General features: G+C 40.2%; 1 protein-coding gene across 10 annotated transcripts in view; it reads left to right on the forward strand.

The window, feature by feature from the left end:
* Positions 1 to 24,208, forward strand: part of Erc1 (ELKS/RAB6-interacting/CAST family member 1) — a 334,813-nt gene that overhangs the window by 254,404 nt on the left and 56,201 nt on the right. For 6 of the 10 annotated variants that reach the window (XM_028880482.2, XM_028880487.2, XM_028880483.2 and 3 more), the window contains 2 exons: positions 3,550 to 3,694; positions 14,979 to 15,077. In XM_028880482.2, coding sequence (XP_028736315.1) covers positions 3,550 to 3,694; positions 14,979 to 15,077 — 244 coding nt within the window. Of the gene's footprint in view, positions 1 to 3,549; positions 3,695 to 14,978; positions 15,078 to 16,500; positions 16,568 to 24,208 lie in introns of all 10 variants that reach the window. The other 4 variants (XM_028880489.2, XM_028880491.2, XM_028880490.2 and 1 more) reach the window with 1 other exon arrangement.

Here is a 24,208-nt window from a genome sequence, read left to right on the forward strand (position 1 = left end):
CATGCAGGGCTTGAGTGTGGAGTTTTGCCCCTTGAGGGGCTTGCAATGAACCCAGTTCCAGCTAGTTTTAGCCATTACTAAGTTCCAGAAAAACAGAGGTACTGTCTGTATAGTAAAGCAATAGAGATGTATTGCTGCACTTGGCTGTACGATATCTAAAACTGATGAGAGTAGAAGGTCTCGGGTTTGGGCTCAAGGGGACACTGAGGCAGACTGTCTTTTTGGATACAAGATTGGCTTATTAGAAGAGCTATTAATGCCAAGGAAAGACAGCATGGTAATGGTCTTGGGGAAAGTTGAGGCCCACGTGTCAAAGTGAGGTTTCCAGCTTACAGGTTCCAGAAAAGGAGGTGATTGTATGCCAGGAAGCTGATGAGTCCATAGTAAATGCACATTAGCAGTCTCTGATTCCCTGATGGCAATGGGAGGGGCTTGTTTTCTTGAATTCTGAGGAAAGAGTATGTGTGACCTTGAGGATATGGGAGAAGTGAGGAAAAGGCACCCATTTAGTTAGTGTGCGTTCACTGTATTGGGTGTACAGGTGTTGGGTAACCCAGTAGCCTGAGGTCTGGTAGCCTAGAGCCTTGTGTCAGGATGGGAAGAGACACAGCTCAGGTATGACCTGAACAGCATCTGGAGTGGATCCCAGTGGGAAGCAAGTGAAGCTCCAGAGTCTAATTCATGTTTTCTTTGGGCATTAATAGTATCCATTACAAATTTGTTAAAATTATAATGTAACAAAGAGAACAATACTGTCTCTATCTCTAACTGTCCAAGCATGCCATTTATGAAAGAATTGGAATTCAGTAAAAATACTTCAATAATATAGAATAATTTTCCCTTTTTCACATTGTGCTTTCTTCTTTTTCATTACCCCCACCCCCATGTATGTGTGTACATGCATGCACACAGAGACCAGAAACTAGTCATTTCTCTCTTTCCATCATCAAACTCAGGTGACAGGCTTGTTGGCTTTTGTGCATTTTTCCTAAGTCCAAAGCTCAAATCCCTATCATCTTTGTATTTTGTATCTAACAAAGGTGTTGATGGCACTATATAATTATAATGCTGATATTAATTCATCATTTGCTCTTGGCCTAGTAGCAATCAGTACACAGAAATGCAGGATCCTCACTGAGAATCCTCATTCCAACTTCTTAGATCCTGAAAGAAACATGATAATCATCAACAGGAAGCTATACAGTACACAGTTCAACCAGCTTGAACTTCAGCTTTAAGGTCACTTCACCCCTGAACATATTTGTTTCAAATGATCATTGGATGTATTTAGACTGTCTGTCTCTTTGGTGCTGACTAGAGCCTGACTGTGTAAGCCACCTGCCATTTTCCCAAGTTCCACAATGTTGAGACAGTAGAACTGATACTCAGATCCATGAGAATCCTGTCCTCCAACAGCAAAAACTAGTTAAACAAATTTTTATTCTTATGTTGTAAACTGATCTGTGGCCCACATTTGTTAGTATTACTTATTCAGAGTTATAGATGTACTCATCCAAAATAAAATCTTAGACTATTTAAATGATAGTCTTCCAGTTTGTGGCCTCCCTAAACTTTTCCATATGACTGCAATTGAAGCTCAATTATCTTAACAAAAGTCAGAAGCAAAGTTAAGCTTCCCCAGTGCATTCTCAGATTCAGCATTTCCTGGGTCAGAACCTACAACTATTATATATAGTTCCCCTATAGTAACTCAGATCTGTCTCTTTCTGTCAGAGATGACCTAGTGTAGGATGGGTTTGAGTCCATGGATAGTTTGTTCCCCCGGTTCATTCAGTTTATTTGTACGTTTCTTCTCCTTGATCTTTGCTCTCTGGACACGAACTACAGAGTAGTTAGCCAAACTGTGGCAAAGAGTAGGGTGGAAAGTGAGGTCAAGATTAGCAGGAGAAACTGAAAACTCTCACCATGAAAGCTGACGTCTAACAGCATGCACAGAATAAATTCAATAAACCCAAGAATGAAAGTTTCAGTCTTTTGTACAGTACTCCACTGAGCCTCTGCCCTTTTCACCAGCTCTGTCCCACTTTATTTTTTAGAAATAATTTCTTTCCTAATAAACTGTAGCTGTTTCTACCTCTGTCCTTATGTCCCTGATCCAATTCCTCGTTAAAAGAAATCCCAAAGGGTATCCACTGAGCCCCAATATCTGCCTGTAACAAAACCACTGGTAATCTGTGATGTTTAAATTATTGTTGCAAAGTATATATAAAGATCATTGCCAAGAAAGTCACACTCCTAAATTTATTTGCATTAATGAGATCCAAAGACTTACTGATGGGAACAAATAGCTAATTCTAAGGGTCCACTTTCTTAAAGTTTGCAAATCAGGGCTGGCAGTATGGTTCAGTAGGTGAAGAAGGCACTTGCTCCTAAACTTGACAATCTGAGTTCAGTTCTCATTTTAGAAACAAAAAATAATCTCACGTCCTACAGAGGAACACGGGGACAAAGCAGAAGCAGCTCAGCAAGGCATTCTTTTTGTAAAAGGTACAGCAGGACTCAGAGTGGGCTAGCAAGCCACCAGGACAGGAAGTTCACTTGATTTTTGTAGTTTCTCCTGAACCCCGTCGGCTAGGGTTCAGTCTCTCAGTCTTTTGCTGTTGGCCAATTTTTAAAGAGTCAGCATGAAGGAAAGAGGTAGAGGTTAAGATTTGTTTGAAAGTCACACAAGCTATGGGGAGATTTATGGAATATTGGCCCGTGGTGGTCAAACTAACTTTAATAAAGGTTTGTTTGTTTTTTTTCACACCCAAGACTCACATGATGGAAGGAGAGAGCTGACTCCCCCGAGTTATTCTCCCTTCCATGCATGTGTACACTCACATTTTATTTTTGAGGCAGAGTTTAACTATGTAGCCCTTGCTTGGGCCTCACTAAGTAGACCAGGTTAGCCTTGAATTCACAGAGACTGGCTTGCCTCTACCCTTCAAATGCTGGGATTATTGAAGGCATGTGTCACCATTTCTGGACTTACTTTACTTTTTAGTTGAAAAAATAAAAATATAAAAAAGAGTTCCTACATAGAGTTGTAGCTTAATTAGAAAAATAAAAGAAATTAGTGACTGTTTTGTTTAGTTGGTGTAGTCTTGTCAGGTATATATATTTAACTACTTAACTCACCCTGCTGATAAGTACTGGGTGTCAGACCACAGCACTACAGGACTGTCCCTTCCAGTCACAGTAAGAAGCCAGATCTCACCGAAGAAATCAGGCCACACATACTCGTGCACACAGAGAGAGAGGTTGTTCATGTACTCTCCACTGCGATCCCAACAAAGTTCAGAGGCTGCCCTGTGCTGTGGTTTTTACAGGTCCCGACTTTAGGTTCTACCCAGTACTTGGCTCTTCCATGCTCTTTGTCAAGTAAGCAATGTTGAACTAAATCACACGGTGTAGAACCTCCTGCTACCCTATGAAATGATATAAAAGTCAGTTATTTTCCTTTCTTCTCCAAATTTTCCTTTGTAGAGAACTACAAAGACTTATTTCAGGTTTTGGGTGAATGCTCATGTTTTCTTTCCTTTGCAGGCAAGAAGCTCTTCTGGCTGCTATTAGTGAGAAGGATGCTAATATAGCTCTTCTGGAGCTGTCATCCTCGAAGAAGAAGACCCAGGAAGAAGTGGCTGCACTGAAACGGGAGAAGGACCGCCTGGTGCAGCAGCTCAAACAGCAGGTAGTAGTGGTCCGAGGGCACAGGTCCCACTGCCTTTTCAGAAATGTCTTTGCCACTGTGGATGTTTAGGGCCGTGTGTTTCATGCTATATATCATATACAGAAGATTTTTGTAATTAGAGACTTCACAGGTCTATGGTTATATCTAAAAAAAAAAAAAATTCATAGAATTCTCAGTGATTGGACTAAATCAGAACATGTCACAGGTCCTGAGTTGTTGTTTTTTTAATGTTATAGAAGTCACTGTGGTCAGTCTTTCATTTGTACTCACACTTGATTACTTATAATGTTGAACATTTACCTTCTCTGTGTTTGCATCTTTTAGGGTTCAGTTTGCTTTCACTTTGTTGAGACAAGGTCCTGCAGTGTAGCTCTGGCTGGCCCAGTACTCATTTTGTAACCCAGGCTGGTCTTGAAGTTGGGACACTCCCCTGCCTGAGCTTCCCCAGTGCTGGGATTATAAGTGTGCCTCACCATGCCCAGCTGTATCTGCAAGAAACTATTGTCATAGTTTCTAACAAGAGGACTTAATGAACAGTATAGTTCTGTTTCAGTGTTGATAGAATCAAGACAGTAATTGACTCTCAGAGCAGATTAGCTCCAAATGTCAGTGGTTAGTAAGATCTGTACTCGCCTCCAGCCTGTACTAGCAGATGAGTGTGTGCTTCAACTCTATGGCTTCCGAAGCCGACTCACAGACTTCATAGCACCCCTTTCTCCAGGACCCTCTCTTCCTTGGACCACACTCTTTACTATCAACAGATCCTTCTAGACTCTCGCCTGAATTTATTTAGCAGTATTGACCATTATTTTTAAATGCTTACTGTGTATCAGGACTTCGCCTGGCTGCTGCTGACACAGCAGACATGGCCCTGAAAACTTGCATTTATTGAAGGATCATCCATTTTATCCATCATTGTGGATATTTTGTCACACAAGGGTTTTCATGTAATCTAGTCTGACAAAGACGTATTTCTTCAAGTTATACTAAAAAACTGAGCAAAAACATTTTTTGTTACTGGGTTTTTTTTGGGGGAGGAGTGGTGTTTGTTTGTTTGTTTGTTTGTTTGTTTCAACATCCTCTCAGATTACTTAACAAACCTCATTTTAAGATCCTAGAAGTATGCCGGGTGGTGGTGGTGGTGGTGGTGGCGGCGGCGGCGGCGGCGGCGGTGGTGGTGGTGGTGGTGGTGGTGCATGCCTTTAATCCCAGCACTTGGTAGGCAAAGGCAGGCAGATCTCTGTGAGTTCAAGGCCAACTTGGTCTACAATGTGAGTTCCAAGACAGCCAAGACTAAGAGAAACCCTGTTTTGAAAAAACAAAAAAAGAAAAAATATATCATGGAAGAAGTTTGTCTTTGTTCATTATTGTAAACATCTGTCAAGAGTGGAGTAGAACTACAGACTAAGAGTTTAGGGTTAAAATTCACCGATTGGGGATATAAAAGCTAAGTAGGCCAATAGGGTTGTAAATAATGTATCTACTCACAGTGAAAAGACTTCGGTGAGTTGCAGTATATTTATGCTCCATTTCCCACAACTATAAAATGAATGTTACGGAAATGTAAAGATGAATTGACTTGTATCTTCTTGAGAAGACCAGTACTTCAGTGCCAAACTTCTGTGTATAGGTCTCTGGGTGTGTACCTCAGGAGTGCCTGGGAGCTGGCTGACCTTCATGGCCTAAAATTATCACTATGTTTTGTCGTGCTCCGTTGCTCGAAGCCCATTCCTGATCCCATTGATACTTCTTCTCACTGTTCAAGACTGGGCATCACTCTTAATCTAGGTGTCCCCTGAGATTACACCTAAGTGACTAGCATGGAGTAGGGGTGGGATATTTCCCTAGTTTTTTTATTGTGTTATATTTTAACTGTTTAACCCTTCAATCCCACTTTATTTCCCTAATCTCCCAAATTCTTACTGTAAAGGAATATTTTTTACTATCTCTGAGTATTTCCATAAAGTGGGGGAAAATACCCATCAATGAAGTGGTTTTTATTTTTTATTTATTTATTTATTTATTTATTTATTTATTTATTTATTTATTTATTGGTTTTTCGAGACAGGGTTTCTCTGTGTAGCTTTGCGCCTTTCCTGGAACTTGCTTTGGAGACCAGGCTGGCCTCAAACTCACAGAGATCCACCTGACTCTGCCTCCCGAGTGCTGGGATTAAAGGCGTGTGCCACCACCGCCTGGCTTGAAGTGGTTTTTAAATTAATTAATTTCTTTGTGTATTTTGTTGACACACATGTGCCATGGTGTGCACATGGAGGTTAGAGGACACCTTGCAGGAATCTGTTCTAGATAGAACTTGGGTTGCCAGGCTTCATAGTAAGTGTCTTTACCTGCTGAGCCATATCACAGGCCCTAAGTAATTCTTTCATGCGGTTCTGTCCATTGTCCTTGATATATAGTTGCCAGGTTTTAGTCTCTCTGGGAGTTACTAGGACACATGACACTTTATTGGCTACCTTCACTCTTGTTTACTGCTTCACCGTATAAAGCTAATTGCTCTGGCACCACTGATTTGGGCCTGGAGATAGGCCCACACTTTGATTTGGCGCATCTTGGATTCTAGCAGACCTAGCAAACATCCACTTATCTGAAAACTAACATTTGTACATACTTTCAAATGTCTCCTGAATCTTGCTGGAATCTGGTTCCCACAATGACAGTTGCCAGTGCTCTGTCCATATTCCATTTATAAGCAGGCTGTCTGTCCCTTGTTGTATATGCACTGTCTGGACTCCTTTGCTACAGACATTTTACTTCTTATTCAGGAGTAGAATGTGTCTTTTCATTTTCACTTTACACTTTTCTCTCGTAGGCTGAGGGGCTGGCCATGGCCCACCTTGGAACAAATTGTGTATTATTGTCCTTTCCTCCATCTCTCACAGCAGCACGCTCAATGGAGTATGAGATGTGTTATTTGTGGTACTTAGTGAGCTCATTGCAGCCCTTTGTTAGAGACTGGGCCATGCAGGTGCAGAGTACTCCCCCTTACTCTAACTTCGCTTTCGGTACACACATTTCCATCATTTCTTCCTCGAGGAAATACAGTTTGAGTGTCAGTTCTTCCCTTACCAAGGGCAGATCATTTGACTTGTTAGAAATGTTTGTCTTCTTTTTCCGGTCTTGAAGATTCTACGAATGGTTGTAAATCTCCTGCTATCCATCTAAATGATGTCATTTATTTTTATTTAACTTATTAAGTTTTAAGAAGAACTTTATTAATGTTATTTAGAGGCTTGTCAGACTTTACTTTCTTAAAAGCTCAGATTGGTTTTTTTAAATTCTTTGTCTTAGGCCTTGACCTACCCATTAGAGCAACTTCTTTTTTTAGTTTTTTGTTTTTGTTTTTACATCTCAACCACTGTTTCTCTCCCTCCTCGTTTCCCAGTCCCTCTCCTCCTCACCCCCTCCATCTACTCTTCCTCTTCATTTTTTTTTTTCATAAAAGGGCAGACTTCCCATGAATATCAATTAGCCATGGTATATCAAGGGTATATCAACTTTTTATGAAGACTATCTTTCATTAATCTTTGACAATTTAATACATGTATACAATTTAACTTGATCATACCTACCACAAGACTCTTCAGTTCCCCTTCCTCACACCTTCATGTCCCCACATCCCCCACTGAGTCCAGTTAGTGCTGCCTGCTGGAATGTTGACTTGGTCTTTTATAAGTAACCATTGTTGCAGTGAGTTCATGAGGGCAATGGCCAAATCAAGTCTGAAAGACAGCAGTTCTTAGCACTCCTCATCTTCTGGCTCATTTGTTTTCTTTTTGTTTTTCCTTTGAGACAGGGCTTCTCTGTGTAGTTTTGGTGCCTGTCCTGGATCTTGCCCTGTAAACCAGACAGGCCTTGAACTCACAGATCCGCTTGGCTCTGCCTCCTGAGTGCTGGGATCAAAGGCATGCACCACCACCACCTGGCTTGCGCTTACATTCTTTCTGATATCTCTCTATAAGTTAGTTCCCTGAGCCTTGGTGGGGTTGATAGAAATGTCACAATTAGGGCTGAGCACTGAATGGGCACATAGTCCCAACATCTGACCAGTTAAGAATCTTTTCATTAACTGTTGCCCACTGCAGAAAGAGACTTCTCTGGCCAAGGTTGGGAGCAGCTCTGATCTAAGGCTGTAAATGTAAATATTTAGAAGGCAATTTGACAACATTTCCATTTATCAAAACAATAGGAGTAGGTTCCCCCTAGGGTCTTTGACCTCCTAAGCCATGAGTTTTGGGCTAGGTTTTCAGTGTGGAGCAACATAATAAATATGTAGATTCTTACCTATCCGATTTACTCTTGACTCTCGGTAGTGCATACAGACATCTCTTCTAAACATAAGTAAAACGGTGTAAAGAAACACTAAAGATCTAATGTGAACCAAACTTGATGAAAGTCACCATTTTTTGATTTATTTTCTTTCTCTATAAAGAAAAAAAAAATGTTGGATGAAAAATCTTTCTAGCCAGCCAAGAAAATAGAGCTTTCTGTAGACTAGTTACAGGTTTAAAGCCCTTCATTATGAATTAAATTTGGAATGGGAGTCTTTTGCCAATAAAAATAGTGGAGAATAAGCCTTTAAAGCTATATACATAATGTAGAATCCTGAGTTACCATCATTCTTCATTGTTTAAGAAATGATGACAAGAAAAATCTTTTCCAATATTTTTGATCCATGGTTTGTTTGACAGACAAGGAGTCTGTGGATTTAAAGGGCCAACTTTATTCAAAATTTAAAAATCAGCATATATAACTGAACATGCAGATTTTTTCTTGTCATCATTCCTTAAACAATGCCAAACATTTATATTGAAATAAAATATATAAAAGAATATGCATAGATTATATGTGTCTATTATACCATTTCATATAAGGGACTTGAATGTCCTCAGGCCTTGGTATCCATGGAAGAGAGAGTCTTGGAGATTAGAACCAGTTCTCCACTGATAGCAAAGAACAGTTACACATCACAAAGAACAATTATTTTCAATTTAAATCTCGACTAAAGGACTATATTGCATGGTCTGTTGGTCTCATTTTTCACTTTCAGTGTGTTACTTTAATACACATGTATACATGTATAAATAACTTCAGTTTCGTTTTTACTTGGGCACTGAGAGTGGCCACATTTGTGTACTTTCCTTTGTGTTCACTGTCAGTACTGACAGTGTCAGTGTTGTAGGTGGTGAGACGAGCTCTCAGTTCGTTCAGTAAGCTTCCCTGTTTTGAACAGGACTGCAGGTGATGCTGTCACTGAAGTTCTAGAGCAGGGTGAGGAGTATCTCCACATATCCCTCACTCCCCCTGAACCCTTGGCAGCCTCCCTCAAGTCTGTGTTGACAAACGGCTTTTCACCCGTGCTCTCCTTCTTCCCCATTCACGCAGCTCTGCCCACTGCCCAGCTCCAGAGTCACTCCTTTGGTTCTTCAGCTTCTGTTACACACACCCTGGTCCCAATTACCACATCTATTAGTCATCTTCTACTCTATAAAATTCCCCTCGACTTCACACAGTAATTATTATTTCAGGAATTGGGGAATAGCTTAGTCTTTGATTCCATTTAGGGTCCCTTGTATGTTTGCAGTCAGGCTGATGACCAGATATACAATCATCTAGGCCTGACTTGGACTCTCGGAGAATCTGTTTCAAATCCTCGTATAGTCTTGACCCTTCATAAGGTTACTTAGAATATGGCAATGGATTACCATAAACAAGTGAGGCAGGGGTGGGATTCCTCTGGATGAGATTCTCAGTGTCTGTAACTTAAACTCAGAAATTATATACCATCACTCTGCCTTGACCTATCACACAAGCTAGCTGTACAGTTTGGGAGGGAACACACAACACCAGGAATAGGTGGAGAATGGGATCATTGCTGGCCATCTTGAAAGTTGGCCACCACAGCAAATATTAGGAGTAGACAAAGTAGCATACTTGTGCAATAAGAGTGTTATTCAACAGTAAGTAGGAATGAACTACACATACAGAAGTAATACAGATGAATCGCAAAACAACAGCAAAACAGTCATGACAAGAGAGTTTTTACTATGATTCTATTTGCCTGTTGTGTAAGAAAGCACATTATACATCAAAAGAGAACCTGTTTCTATTCTGTCCCCCTCCTTAACTTACTGGAGAGCCTGTGACTTCTATTCCTTCTTCCTCTTCTAGTTTTAGAGTCATTTGACACATTTCTCTGACAAGCATCAATCCAGTGTTGGCTTGGAAAGAAATAGACTTTAAATTTGTTTTATTATTTTTTGGGTATGGATGGTTTGCCTGCATGTGTATTTGTGTATCACCTGTGTACCTAGTGCCATTAGAGACCAGAAGACAATGTCTGAACTAGAATTAGAGATGTGAAGGAAAAACAGAATGTTCTCTGTATGTGACTTAAACAGTTATATCTTTCCACTGTGTTGATACTGGGCATTAAACACAGGTCATCAGGCTTGATAGCAAGCACTGAGCCATCTCAGTGTTGGAACACATCTCCTAGGCTAGCCTCTAACTTCTGGTCCTCCTGCTTCCACCTTCACGGTACTGGGATTACAGCACATGCCACAACACCCAGTTTTAAGATTTGATTTTCTATTGCACATTAGCAACTATTAGCCACAGAGAGAGCCAGTAAAATAACATGCTAGTGGTTACAGGAGTAAACTGTGTAAGTGAGGGAAACTGGAAAATAGAGTCCACAGGACTTTGTGACTCCATTGCCAATACACATGAGTAGAAATAAGGAGTCAAGAATAGTTGACATTTTAGGTTAAACAACTTGAAGAATTGTGACTGTTAGTAGAGGTAGACATATATGTCGCGAGTCCTGTTTGGAAAGGTGAGACCTGGGGAAGCAAGGGAAGTCACAGTGCTCTTCCTGACAGCAAAGTTGACATCATACCCCACTGTCTTTGTCTCATCCAAGAAGAGAAACAACAGGACAGTGTAGAAGGACAACTGCACAGTCTCATGTGGGGGACTCACTGGCTGTCACTTTCCTCCTTGTCAGAGCATCGTCATTTTAACAGTGGGTTGTCTGATCCCCTCAGGTGTCTCTGAAGGGGTGATACATCTTTTTGTCTGGTAAGCAGAGCCTGCAATAGCTTATCAATTGCTAATAAGAATAATCCTTTCCTTTTAAACACCAGGCTTATTTCTGTTCTCTTTCTATTTTGTCCTCTTTCTTGGCTTAACTGTTTTTCTCAGAAATAGTTTCTGCAACACCTTGTTTAGGTATTAGCATGCAACTCTGTCCTAGTCGGCTTTACTGTTACTGTGAAGAGACACCATGACCATGGCAAATCTTACAAAGAAAACATTTAGTTGGGGTGGCTTGCTTATAGTTTCAGAGGTTCAGCCCATTATTATTATGATGGGGAGCATGGCAGCATGCAGACAGACATGGTGCTGGAGCTGAGTGCTACATCTTGAAGACAACAGGAAGTTGACTGACTGTTACACTGAGGGAAATGTGAGAAAAAGAGACCTCAAAGCCCATCCCCACAGTGATGCACTTCCTCCCAAAAGGCCACACCTCCTAATAGTGCCACTCTCTTTGGGGGCCATTTTCTTTCAAACCACCACAGACTCTTAGAAGAAAAGGCTAACAGAATAAATACTGAATGCCTTTTTCTCAGGAATATGTAGGTATGCATTTATGGCTTTAAGTAAAGTTTTATTTCAGCCAGTTACTTCCCTCTTTTTCTTTTTCCTTCTTTTCTTTCAAAACAGTGTTATTCTTTATGCTTCTGGATTTCAGACATCCTGTGACAGAGTAGATGAGAGAAGACATTTGGTGTAAAATGTCTTCCATGGCAGTGGAGAGCTTATTCCCTTGCCTTTTCATCTTATCTCAAGAAACACAGCACACAAAAGCTGCTCCCAAGCAGTCACTTGTGTGATCTACATAGCATCTCATGCCTGTGAGAGCCCACCCTGACTGTGCAAGGAGCAGGTTTTGCATCTGGTTTTAAATAAATCTGGGAGCACTGAACCTTGGCCACATTTCCGTCTTTTAGGAATGAAGAAGGAAGTTCTTGATGCTGATCTTCAATCACTTATGTGGTCAAACATATAATCCTTGGTCTTTCTCAGATCAACATCTTTGTATTTATGTACTCGTTCCTTAAAAGTACTTAAAATACTTCTCTGCCTTAATTATGGATTCATATATGCTTTATTATGATTGCTTTTACATTGTAAACATGTCCTAAATATCAGGTAGGTAGGAAAGATTGTCTCATGCTTTAAAAATCTAACTAAACACATATCTTTGCCCACATCCATAATACAGTCAGAATAGAAGGTTTTTGTGATGAAACGAATGATGTGTAGATGCTTTAGTGTAGCTGGAGGTTTTCCTGTGCCCCACCCAGTCCTGCCTGGGCAGCAGCTGTTTTTATAAAATAATCACTCAGAGGCTTAATGTTAATTACAAACTTGTTGGTGTGTGGCTCAGGCTTATTACTAGCTAGCTATTACATCTTAACCCATTTCTGTTCATCTGTATTTTGCCACGTAGCCGTGGTGTTACTGGTCTGCTGGCATCTTGCTCCTTGGGCGGCTGGATAGCAGGTGTCTCTCTGTATCTTTGCTGGATTTCCCCCCCCATAATCTGTCTTGCCATAGGCCAGAGCAGCTTCTCATTAACCAATGGTAGCAACACATTCACAGCAAAGAGAAAGACCACCACCAGCACTTGGTTCTTTCTGTAGGTATGACTTTGTTGTAGTTTCTCATCCCTTCTTTCTCTTCTGAGAGCTGCCTTGCAGACTTGTCAGTCATGTAGAGTGCTCCATGACATAGAAAATGACTTATTCTTAAGGTTACCTTAGTCTGTTCAGGCTGTTATAACAAAATAATCAACTGTGTAATTATAAACAACTAAAGTTTGGAAGCCTAAGACAGGGCTTCAACAGAGTCACCATCAGTGGAGGGCTTACTCTGCCTTCCATTTGTCCTTCTTGCTGCCTGCTCACAGGGCACAATGGATGGGTGAGCCCTTAGCCATCTAAGAAGAAGACTAGTATAAGACTTTAGCCTCCTAAAAGCCACCCCCTCAGTTCTTCAGCACTGTGGGGAAGGTTCCAGATGTGAACTTTAAGCAGTTACAAATATTCAGACTATAAGAAAGGTCACTGGAAAGCATTCTAGAAAAGAAAAATTAGGTATCACAATTTGTCGATACAGATTCTCTTTCTGTCATACACTGGAAGGAGGAACTGACTTAAGTGTGTGTGTGTGTGTGTGTGTGTGTGTTAGGTTAAAATATAAAGAACTTGAGTGCCCAACAATATAGGATTAATTAAACAATCCATTCTGTACAACCAGGAAAAAATTAGGAATAAGGCAATGAAAATTAATGATTATCATCATCAGACTAATCTCTAAAAAATGGAGAAATTAAGGTTCACAATTTACCTTATAATGTGCCTAAGGTTAGATAACTAGTTTATGGAACTAGAATTTAACCTAACTCAATTTGGCCCTAAAGTTCTTGCCCCCAGGCACCATTAGGTAGTTCTGTAAACATTGGGGGTGGGGGGTGTAGTGAAAATGCTTTTAATTCACCAAGAAATGTGTTCGAGATAAACCGTCAAATTTTGACAAAGCTAAATGAGACAGTGTCTTCTGCCAGAGATGAAAATACCCTGCTTAATAGAGTGGTGTTTCAAGTACCATGCATATAGAGATAGGCACCAAACAGGGGTAAATCAGAAGTGCTTCCTTTTATGTGTTCACTACTAGGAGGAAGCTGAGTGGATATACTTAGTGTTTTAGTATCTGCTGCTGTGTAAAAGACCATGGCAAAAAACAGGTGTGGAAGCAGTTTATTTTGGCTTCCGCTCCAGAGGGATAAGAAGAGCCCATTATGGCAGGGAAGCAAAGCAAGCAAGTGACAGAAGGCAGCAGGAGCAGGAGCTGAGAGATCACATCTTTTCCCTTGAACACAAAGCACGGAGAAGTAACTGGAAGTAGACAGTGCTATACACTCTCAAAGTCTACACCTAGTGACATCCCTCACCCGCAAGGCTGCACAACCCAAACATCCCCAAACAGCACCTCCAACTGAGCCTATGGGGGAGACATCTCTTTACACCACACTTAGATAAGAATGGTGATTGTCACTCATCAGAGGAATCATGGGTGATCTTTCTTTAACTTTATTCTTCAGATTGTGTTCATGGTAAATATTTAAAAATCGTACAATATAAGCAAGACTTTAATGCTTTAAAACTTTATTTGAACAATATTTTTATTAGTGTAACATGCGTTACTTTTGTGTATTCTGACCCACAAAGTGGCTTTCTAAGATGCTTGGTGTAGCACTCATTTACCCAGTTGCCCAGAGTTACCAGTCCTCCTTTTTAGGAAAGATGGAGGAGTGAAAAGGATTTTAGAACATTTGATTATTTTCAAAACATAAATTATTTATTGATGGCTGTTAAATTTTATATGTGTGTCTTCTGTCCTTATCACTTTGCTTTTTAATTCTTAGATTTTTCTACATGATTATATTATTTCATCTGTGATAACTTCTCCCCAAATAGTTGTGATCTTAATATTTATATAAAATCCACCCAAAACTGAATAGCTGTTTAAAAAGATGAAGAGTCAGTTCCTAGATAACATGAAAATGAGTCCTACCTAAATAAAACTAAAAAATTAAAGTTGCAGAATACCACGTGGAGTACAATCTAGTCTTACTTAGCAATATTTAAAAATACTGTATAAAGCCCTGGCTTTGAGACTTGTCTTCCCTGCACAGTTACCTGCCTATCTTAGCTCAAACGACCATAATAAATGCTGTAGAATGGGTAGCCAAAATAGTGCTTATCTGTTTGCTCACGGTCTAGAGGTCTGAGGTGAGGTCCAAGATGGAGCACGATCTCTGCTGACTCCTTTCCTGGTGAGAGCGCTCTTCCTTACCTGCAGAGGCTGTCTTCTCTGTTCACCTAGAGATCTGTGACTCATTTGCTCTTAGAACACGGCCATAGTCACAAGTTAAGAGTCAATCCTTTGACTTCACTGAGTCTGAATTGGTTCTTAAAGACCTTGTCTGCAGATGCCGTGACCTTGGTATTAGGGCTTCAGTATTTGAATAGCTTTGACTACACCCTTGATGGTGTGCTCCCAAAGTCTTTGTTGAATTGATTTTATTGTAGACAGGACTGGTTTTGTGCTCATGAAAGTCTTTAAGGTACTTGTTGCTCTACCATATATTATAGGGATTTTATCTCAATTTAAACCATGAATTTCTTTTCAGACACAAAATCGAATGAAGCTAATGGCTGACAACTATGAGGATGACCACTTCAAATCTTCCCGTTCCAATCAGACAAACCATAAACCCTCCCCAGACCAGGTAAGATTGTGCTGGAATGTCTCATTCTTTAAAAAGTATGCTTTCATATCCATGTATTTGGTGGTAGCATATTGTAAATTCTAGGTTATAAATTTAGAAGAAGAATCTCAGCTTTTTCTCTAATAATTCCTATATAAGAAATTGATGGTTCTGAATATCTTATGAGCATATGCTTCAATTGTTTATAAGAACTATTATTAAATATTTGCATTGATGAGAAAAAAAAATGAGTCCTACTTTTATTAAAGAATCGGTTCCTTGTTAGGAAACAAGACTTTTCTCAGGCTCTGCAAGGCACAGCTCAGGATAGAAATTACTTCTTGTTGAACTGCAGTTATGTAGCCTGCCCATCTTCTGTGAAAGGTACAGCTGAAGGCTGGGATTTACCTAAGTGCTCAGTAGCTGCCCTAGCATGTGCAAAGCCCTGAGTTGAATTTCCAGTACCACAAAAAAATTAAAGGTGATAGATGAAACTTAATTTCTTCCCTTTGTTTGTTTCCTGGTGGGCCCCTTCAGCATGACATTCTCAAGGATGTTGTTGCTTTCAGCTTGCTACAAAAGAGATATTCTTGAAACTGAAGGGAATCACACTCAATTGCAAATTTTTTAAAGGAGAAAAAACCCTCCTAAGATCTTGAATGTGATGAACAGAGGAGAGCATTGAGCAGATTACCTCATATCTCTGTGCTCAAATCAGTTCCAACATCTCTGTCACACCCAGTCTTAAAATACATAAAAAATAAAGCTAAGGGGAAAACAATAGCCAAGTAATTATATCCATATGACTGCAAAGTCAAGGAAAACTCCCCTGCTAAACATCTCTGCCGAGTGACAACTGTGGCATTGTCTTAGAAGTAGCCATAGAAACTGGGTCGATGAAAGAAGCAGCTGATATCCAAATTGTTAGTTTAAGACCCAGAAGGAGTGCTTGCTTCTATGTGATGTCTAAGCCAGCCGAGACACACCTAATCCTTCAGAGGGGAAACAGACTCAGCCTTCCATACAGTGGAGAGCTGTCTGCTTGGTATCCCCTACCTCCAAACCACTGTTTGCTTCGCCTGCTTCCTGCTACTAGAATCCAGACTAGCTAGCCTCTGCAGGATATGTCAGGTATTTTCCAGGGAGCAGGTTTAGATATGAGGTGGAGGTGATTGGAGTGGGGAGAAAGGCAACAAGCAGATCCTACAGAAAAGCTCTGACTTGATTAATGTTGCACACCCAGCTCTGGGAAAGGCAGAAGAATAAACATGGAACCGTAAACTAATTACTAATTTGTAATTTAGAGGACTAGAACCTAATGTAAAGAAAGCCAAGAACTTCTTTTCTGCTACATTATGTTTGTGTCTTTGTTTTAATACTAACCAACTCTTTTTCATTCCCATGCTGCCCTGGGGCATTGTTCCCATGTCATCTCTCCCCGTAGGATGAGGAGGAGGGTATATGGGCATAGCCAATCAGATGCTCTTAGTTCAGCCATTTTGTTCAGAACGGTGAGAACAGCTTTCCTTAACTACAGAAATGATTTTCGTTTGTTTCCATTTCTCTTTCTCCGTGATCACCTTCACATCTTGCTCTGTACAGTCATGAACCCTGTGTGCTTTCTGCTCCTTCACTTTCACGTGATTCTTATGTGGATTGCTGTGCTTTTGACAGAGTGCCTTTTAGTTCTTTCTGTGTGTTAATGGTCACGTTATAATTTCTTTCTGTACATTTTGGGCAGAACTTCCAGGGCATATAACTAAATTTCTACAATTAATGATTTTATTGCTAAATCATCCTATCTCTAGTGACTTTACAGTGTCCTGGTTAGTAACCTACTGCAAATTGACATGGGAGGCAGACAAATGTGCTGCTATAAGCCTATGTTAGAAATATACTTTATGATACTTATAAATATATAGTCTGTTTTATTTTTGTTTTAAAATCACTGTGCTGTGAACTATATTGTACCTCCTCATGTTCTCTCTGCCTATGGAAGAATATGCTGGATTCTGAGGGTCAGGACCTAGGATGTCCCTAGGGCTTTGACATTACTCTTAGAATATCAATAAAGAAAAGGAGGAACAAAGGAATAAAAGAGGTCTTTTTTTTTTTTTTTTAGCAAAAAAATAAAATGTTTTAAATTCCTTTTCATAGATTGCTGCTTTCTTTTTTTTTAGCAAAAAAATAAAATGTTTTAAATTCCTTTTCATAGATTGCTGCTGTGGTTAGCAGCTGCCAGGACACTGTCTAGATTCCTCTTAACAGGCCAGTTGGCTGGAAAACAGTCCAGCTGTGGTGGTGTCTTCCTTTGATCTGATGCCCTTGAGGTTTGACTAAGGAAATCAGTTTCTAGGAAAGTGATCATTGTGATTACTAAGCTCACACATCCTGGTGGCCTTGCATCTGCTGGACACACTGCCCGTGCTTATGTTGACCTCACTCCTTTGGAGTCATTTCTCCCTGAAATGTCTGTGTCTTGATGTTAAACTGCTCAAAAATGTAACTGTGTCAACCTCTGAATATTGAATACAGCCAAGAAGGATAAGAGGTAAGTTGTTTAATGGCCAGCTTGCCATATGACTTTTAGCAGCAGGTGTGAAATATGCAGAACCAGAAAGTGTGTTGTATATCAGAGAAAGCTAGAAATCAAAGGAAATCTGTGTCCTGATTGTCTGCACACTCCAGGAGCATGTATTTGTCACCATGCGGCATGTAGGAGCCACACAATAGCTGTAGTTTAGTAGTCATTTGTAAACGAATTTGATTCTACCTTATATGAACAGAGCTGTTTTACCTGTAGCCCTTTTTCTAGTCAATGATAATAAACACATTGTTTTAGGAAACAAGGTTACTGGGTACTTTCATCAGGAGATTGAAAAATAAACAAGCCATCTCATGTCCTGGGCCCAGAATCATACATGTCTGCTGCTATGACAGAGCGGCCTCTCTAACATGCTTCCTCTGCTCTTGCACTTACCCTTTCCCAGCTGTATTCTTAGGGATCACCTGCACCTGCTTCTGCCAATGGCTCCCACAGCACCTTTGCAGCTAGCTCACCAGACCTGTTGTTTTTACAGTATAAAACTTCATACTTTCTAAACTTTGCCACAAACTGTATATGGTAAAACATTTTACCTAAGAAAAAGCACTAACAAGGACTGGGGTTACAATGTATGCATATACTACCAGCATTTGGAAAGCTAAGGCAAAAAGATTTCATGTTCAAGGCCATCTTGGGCTATAAAGCAAGACCGTGTCTCAAAAACAAGATCAAGAGTTGTATGAGTGACCCCTAAAGCACTGCAGGAGTCTTGGCTTCTTTCACTCCTGCATTCATTTCTTTGTTGTTTCTACAGAGAATAGATTTTCTCAACAAAATTGTGAATTTGAAAATGATATTTCCTTACCAACTTAAGAACTTAAGGTTTTGTCTAAAGCGTTTTGTAAGACAACACTCATTGGTGAGGCTAGAGCCTAAAGTAGACACCAGAAGTAATCAGAGCTGAGAGGTCTGAGTTGGGCCAGACTGGAGACTGCAGAGCCTGAGGGTTCTGTGTGCAGTTTTGAACAGTCTCTGTTCAGTGCTCACAGTAGCACCTGCTGTTGAGTGTGACCTCTCTACTCTGACTTCCCTGTATGAGGCAGTGGTGGTAAGAAGTAGAGAAGTGAGGCCGGCTGGCGGTAGCTCACACCTTTAATCCCAGCACTCGGGAGGCAGAGGCAGGCAGATCTCTGTGAGTTCGAGGCCAGCCTGGTCTACAGAGCAAGATCCAGGACAGGAACCAAAACTACACAGAAACCCTGTCTCGGAAAAAAAAAAAAAAAAAAAAGTAGTAGTAGTAGAAGAAGAAGAAGTAGTAGTAGTAATAGTAGAAGAAGAAGTAGTAGTAGTAATAGTAGAAGAAGAAGAAGTAGTAGTAGTAATAGTAGTAGTAGAGAGGTGATGTGACTGCAAGGCCAGCACTAGACACTCCACTTAAGTCTATGGCCTAGGGAGAGTGGGGTCACCTCTCTGCAGTGGTTTCTTTATCTAGTGCAGGAGTTTCTCAGTGCTTTGTGTTAATGTACGATACTGTCAGCAGTTTCTTACATCCCTAAACACTGTGCTTTGTGGATGCTCTTACCATTTTGCTGCTGTTAATTTAGATCTCAAATCATTAAATTCGATCTCACTCCCAGAATAAGTTTTCAGTGACTTAGTTACTATTATTGGAAATACCATCATCAAGTACATTGTTTTCATTTCAGAGATAAGACTATGGGGCTGGGAGATTTGGAGGTTGTGACTCAAGGTTCCCAGGCATTTCTGTGTTCTAGGATGAGTAACTAGAAGCAGTTATTAAGTGGTAACCAAGATAGATTTTGTTACCAAAAGTTTGATGCCACATGTGTTGAGGAATATTTTCCTTTGGGAAGTACCTTGCCGGCTGGCAAGACTGCTCAGTGGGTGAAGACACTTGCTAAGCAAGCACGGCATCCTGCATTCTGTCTCCTAAGCCCACATGCGGCAGAGGGAGAAAACCAACTCCACAAAGTTGTCTGCTGACCTCCATATGTGCACCGTGGTGTGCACGTGCACAGACAATGACGATAATAATAATTAAAAGAAGACACTTTGAATTTGTTAAGAGATTTCCTGTAACATATACTTAGTGGCATTTTCTTTAAAAAGAATACATTCAGTCAGTATCAGTGACATATTTGCCTACCATAGGACATCAAACAGTACAGATTTGACCACCTCAGCCACCCTAGTGGAGAGTACCAGAACAAAAATGTACTGGCTAGTTTTATGTCATCTGGACACAAACTAGAGTTATCAGAGATGGAAGAGCTTCAATTGAGAAAATGCCTCCATAAGATCCAGCTGTAGGGCATTTTCTTAATTAGTGATTGATGGGGGAGGGACCAGCCCATTATGGGTGTGCCGTCCCTGGGCTGGTGGATCTGGGTTCTATAAGAAAGCAGATTGAGAAAGCCATGGGAAGCAAGCCAGTAAGCAGCATCCCTCCATGGCCTCTATATCAGCTCCTGCCTCCATTTTACTGCCCTGTTTCAGTTCCTGTCCTGACTTCCTTCAGTGATGAATAGTGCTATGGAAGCATAAGCCAAATCAACCCTTTCCTTCCCAACTTGATTGTGGTCATGGTGTTTCATTGCAACAGTAGAAACCCTAAGACAAAAGGTTTCCTGTCTGAATTAGCTTGTTCATGCTGCTCTCTGTCCCTTCACTTTATCTTTCTTCTTCCATGACAGAACATAGGACCTGAATATAGCAATATCAATATGATTACTTTTGCATTCCTGTTATCTAGAACAATGCCTATGTATAAAATGCCCTCAGTTTAATAGATATATACATACACGCAAATTAAAATACATATGATTATAAAATAGAAACTATACATAATATATATAAATTATCTTCTAAAGATCACAAAATCCAGGGAAGAAGAAACAATTTCCATTGAAACCAAGTATACAGAAATGGCTCTGAACCAAAGTACTGGCGATATCAGCATCACTATTATTAAAAAAAAGCATGCAGACCAAAGGCATCTGGATAGCAGAACCTCAGAGAAATGTTGGAGATGTAAGGCAAAGCTGTAAAGAAACTTTAACTTTTGACTCCTGCAATTTCATTCTAACTATAGCAGATTGAGTATAACTCAAAAATATGTTCTGATTGCCACCTGAACATCTAAGGGTAAAAACTTGTCTTTGTGTAACCTGTGGCTCATAGCTGTGAGACTAACCATATGCTGCTTTTGAGATTGTTTTAGAAGTTCCTTTATTTCAGTTGCCTTTGGGTCTGTTCTAGTGGGGTGTTGACGGTGTTCCCTTATTCACTGGACACTGTCTTGGTTAGGATAACTGTTGCTGTGATGGAACGACATGACCAAGAGCAACTTGGGGATAAAAGTATTTATTTCACTCACAGTTCCACATAACAGTTCATCATGAAAAGCAGTGAGAGCAGGAAGGAACCTGGAGGCAGGAGCTGATGCAGAGGCCATGGAGGGGTGCTGCTTACTGGCTTACTTCCCATGGCTTGCTCAGCCTGCTTTCTTATAGAACCCAGGACCACCAGCCCAGGGATGGCCCCACCCACAATAGGCTGGGCCCTCACCATCAATCATTAGTTAAGAAAATGCCCTACAGGCTTCCTACAGCCTGAGACATTTTCTCAATTGAGGTTCCCTCCTCTGATGACTCTAGCCTGTGTCAAGTTGACATAAGACTAGCCAGTGTGATACATACTAAAAGTATTCTAGTTGCAGTAGTTCTGCAGTTTGTAAGGCTTCTAAATCTTTAGAAAGTCTGTAGACAGAGGTGTCTAAATAAGTCAGCAGAATTGAGCAGTGCAGTGCAGGAGTGTCCAATCTTTTTGCTTCTCTTGGCCACATTGGATGAAGAATAATGGTTTTGGGCCACACATTAAATATATGAACAGCATCAAAAACTAATAGGGGTGGTCTGTGTAATTTTTGTGATATTTACCACTACAAATAACCAAAAAAGTATTCACATAGTCCCAATTATATGGCACCTCATGCAGAGTCTTTTAAAATCATCAGGTACTTTCCAAATTTGTGATCATTAATAAAACAAACATATAATAAGCTCCATTGATTTTTTTTTTTTAATTACAAAAGTAAAACTATAGCTAGGCAGTAGTGGCACACACCTTTAATCCCAACACTAGGGAAGCAGAGGCAGGCAGAACTCTGTGAGTTCAAGGCCAACCTGGTCTACAGAGTGAGTTCCAGGACAACCAGGGCTGTTACACAGAGAAACCCTGTCTGGGGGGGAAAAAAAAAGTAAAAATATGTTACAAAACTAGTCGGATGTTTGGCCTTGTGTTTGAGAAACAAATGCATCAATATCTGGTTACATGATAGCAGTTGCAGTTCTCAGTGTGTGCTTCATTCTGTGGGCATACGTGTACTTATATATGCATGTATACACACATGTGAGTTCACACATACATGTACGCACATGAAGGCCAGAGATTGACATTGGGCATCTTCCTTCTTCCATAGCTCTCCATTTTATTTATTGAGACAAAGTATTTCAATGAACCTGGAGCTCCCTGATTTAGCTAGTCTAAATAGCCATCTCCTGAATGCTGAGGTTTTAGGTGGGCTCCCTCTCGGGTTTTACCTGAGTTCTGAGGATCCAAATTCTAGTCCTCGTATTTATGGGTGAAGCTTTTATCCCCGGAGTCCTGTCCCCAGCCTTTGGGGTCCTTCATTGTGAAAACAGTTGTTCACAAATACAGGGCTGCTGTTAACGGAGATGGCCTGGATCAGGCGTGATTGTGCTGAGGTGCACTTGTCTGTGGGAAGGTAAAACCTACACAAATGAAGTGAAGAGACACAGTCACAGTGTCCTTGAAATTGAATGTCGGATTGCATTTCTACGTATTCCATCAGACAGGTCCACTGAGTTTTGCTATCACAAATCTACCAAAATATTAATTATTTTCCCGGAAATCTTCAAATCTGCTCTCAAGTTTTTGTATCAAATTGAAAAGCAAGCTACATATTTCCACTGTCCACAGAACTGTCAATGCATTGAAATGCATAAAATTGCCTTTATTTGAGCTTGCCATAATTTCAGTTCCATTTGCAACACTATTGATTGGAAACATTACATTGACAAATTGATTTTTATCATGAATTTAACTTTGTATTTAACTCACTTAAATAAGTAGTTAAAACCATTAGAAATGCTAAATATATATATAAGCCAGTTTTCACCATAGAATTCTGACACAAATTTAGTTTATGACCTCACAGACAAGATGTTGAAGATCATAAGAGCTTTTCAACATTAGATGTCAATTTAACCATCTTATTTCTAAAAAGTAAATGACGTTGCCATAGTCTGCATCACTCAGTGCTATAAGGAAATTCTTAGAATTGGTGATGATTTAATCCTTTGGCCATTATGAAATTCACAAATAAATATGAAACTCACATGTAAGTTTTCTTGATGGAAGTATATAGTGTGGCAAATGCATCCTCTCCTTTTAATCTTCCAAGTTTCTCTCTCTCACCTGCCATCCCCAGGGTGTCGTCATTAATGGTCTGCATGTTGACAAGTGGACAAAGACAGTTAGTTTAACATACTTTTTTTACTGTTTTTTTTTTTTAAGTCATTGCAATGTAATGTCATCTGCAATGTAATGCAATCTGTAATGTCCTGGAACTCTCTTTGTCCATCGGTCTTTCAACTCAGAGATCCAACTAACTCTGCCTCCTGAGTCCTGGGATTAAAGGCTGTGCCATCATCACACCCAGCTCTTTAATGGAACCTTTTAAGGAAATTTATGACCTTGTGTTGGGTTATACTCATCACTATTCTTAACCACAGGTTAGACACTCGTGAACTGCAGTATTTGTCAGCATGGGAAAAAAAGGTGCTTCTGTAATTGTTTTGGAACAATACTGAGACGAAGTTTTTTCTTTTATCATAGCTTTTATCGTAGTCTGATCCTGTATTTTCAAAAGTGGATTAAATTTTTTAATAAGAAAGTTCTCTCCTAAAAACTCTTAGAACTTGAGCCAGAAAATTCTCAGAAAGCAGGAGTTCCTAGCTGTAGAGGAATGGGAAGGAGAACAACACATTAAATACTTAAGTGGGCCAGGTGTTTTCATGCCTCTTTCTATCATATGTATTTTCACAGGTTCCCTGAGACAAGCATACTGCCTCCCCACCTTTATAAAAGAGAAAACAGAAGTCATAAAAGTTAAACAAGTTTCCATGATTACACAACTAACAAATGGGACCGATTTAAACTCAGGACAAGAGTGCTTGAGTCAGGGGTGGGTAACTCAGTGAGAGCACTTGCCTAGCTCTCCTGTCTCCAATCCTCAGCACCATAAAAACAAGTAAACAGGCAGGCAGATCTCTGTGAGTCTGAGGCCAGCCTGGTCTATATAGTGAGACCGAGTCTATTATTTTAAAAAACCCAAACTACAGGTCCCATTCTTTTCCCATGCTATTATACCAAAAAGAAAAGGAATCTCCTACTCTTGAGTCTAGTACTTTGGACACAATAAATACTATGTTAGGGACATGCTGAATAGAATTATATTCCTAATTGGGGAAATGACAAAATCCCCATTAACCGTAAGGAATTT

This window comes from Peromyscus leucopus, chromosome 3 (genome assembly GCF_004664715.2).
Source record: "Peromyscus leucopus breed LL Stock chromosome 3, UCI_PerLeu_2.1, whole genome shotgun sequence".
Lineage (NCBI taxonomy): Eukaryota > Metazoa > Chordata > Mammalia > Rodentia > Cricetidae > Peromyscus > Peromyscus leucopus.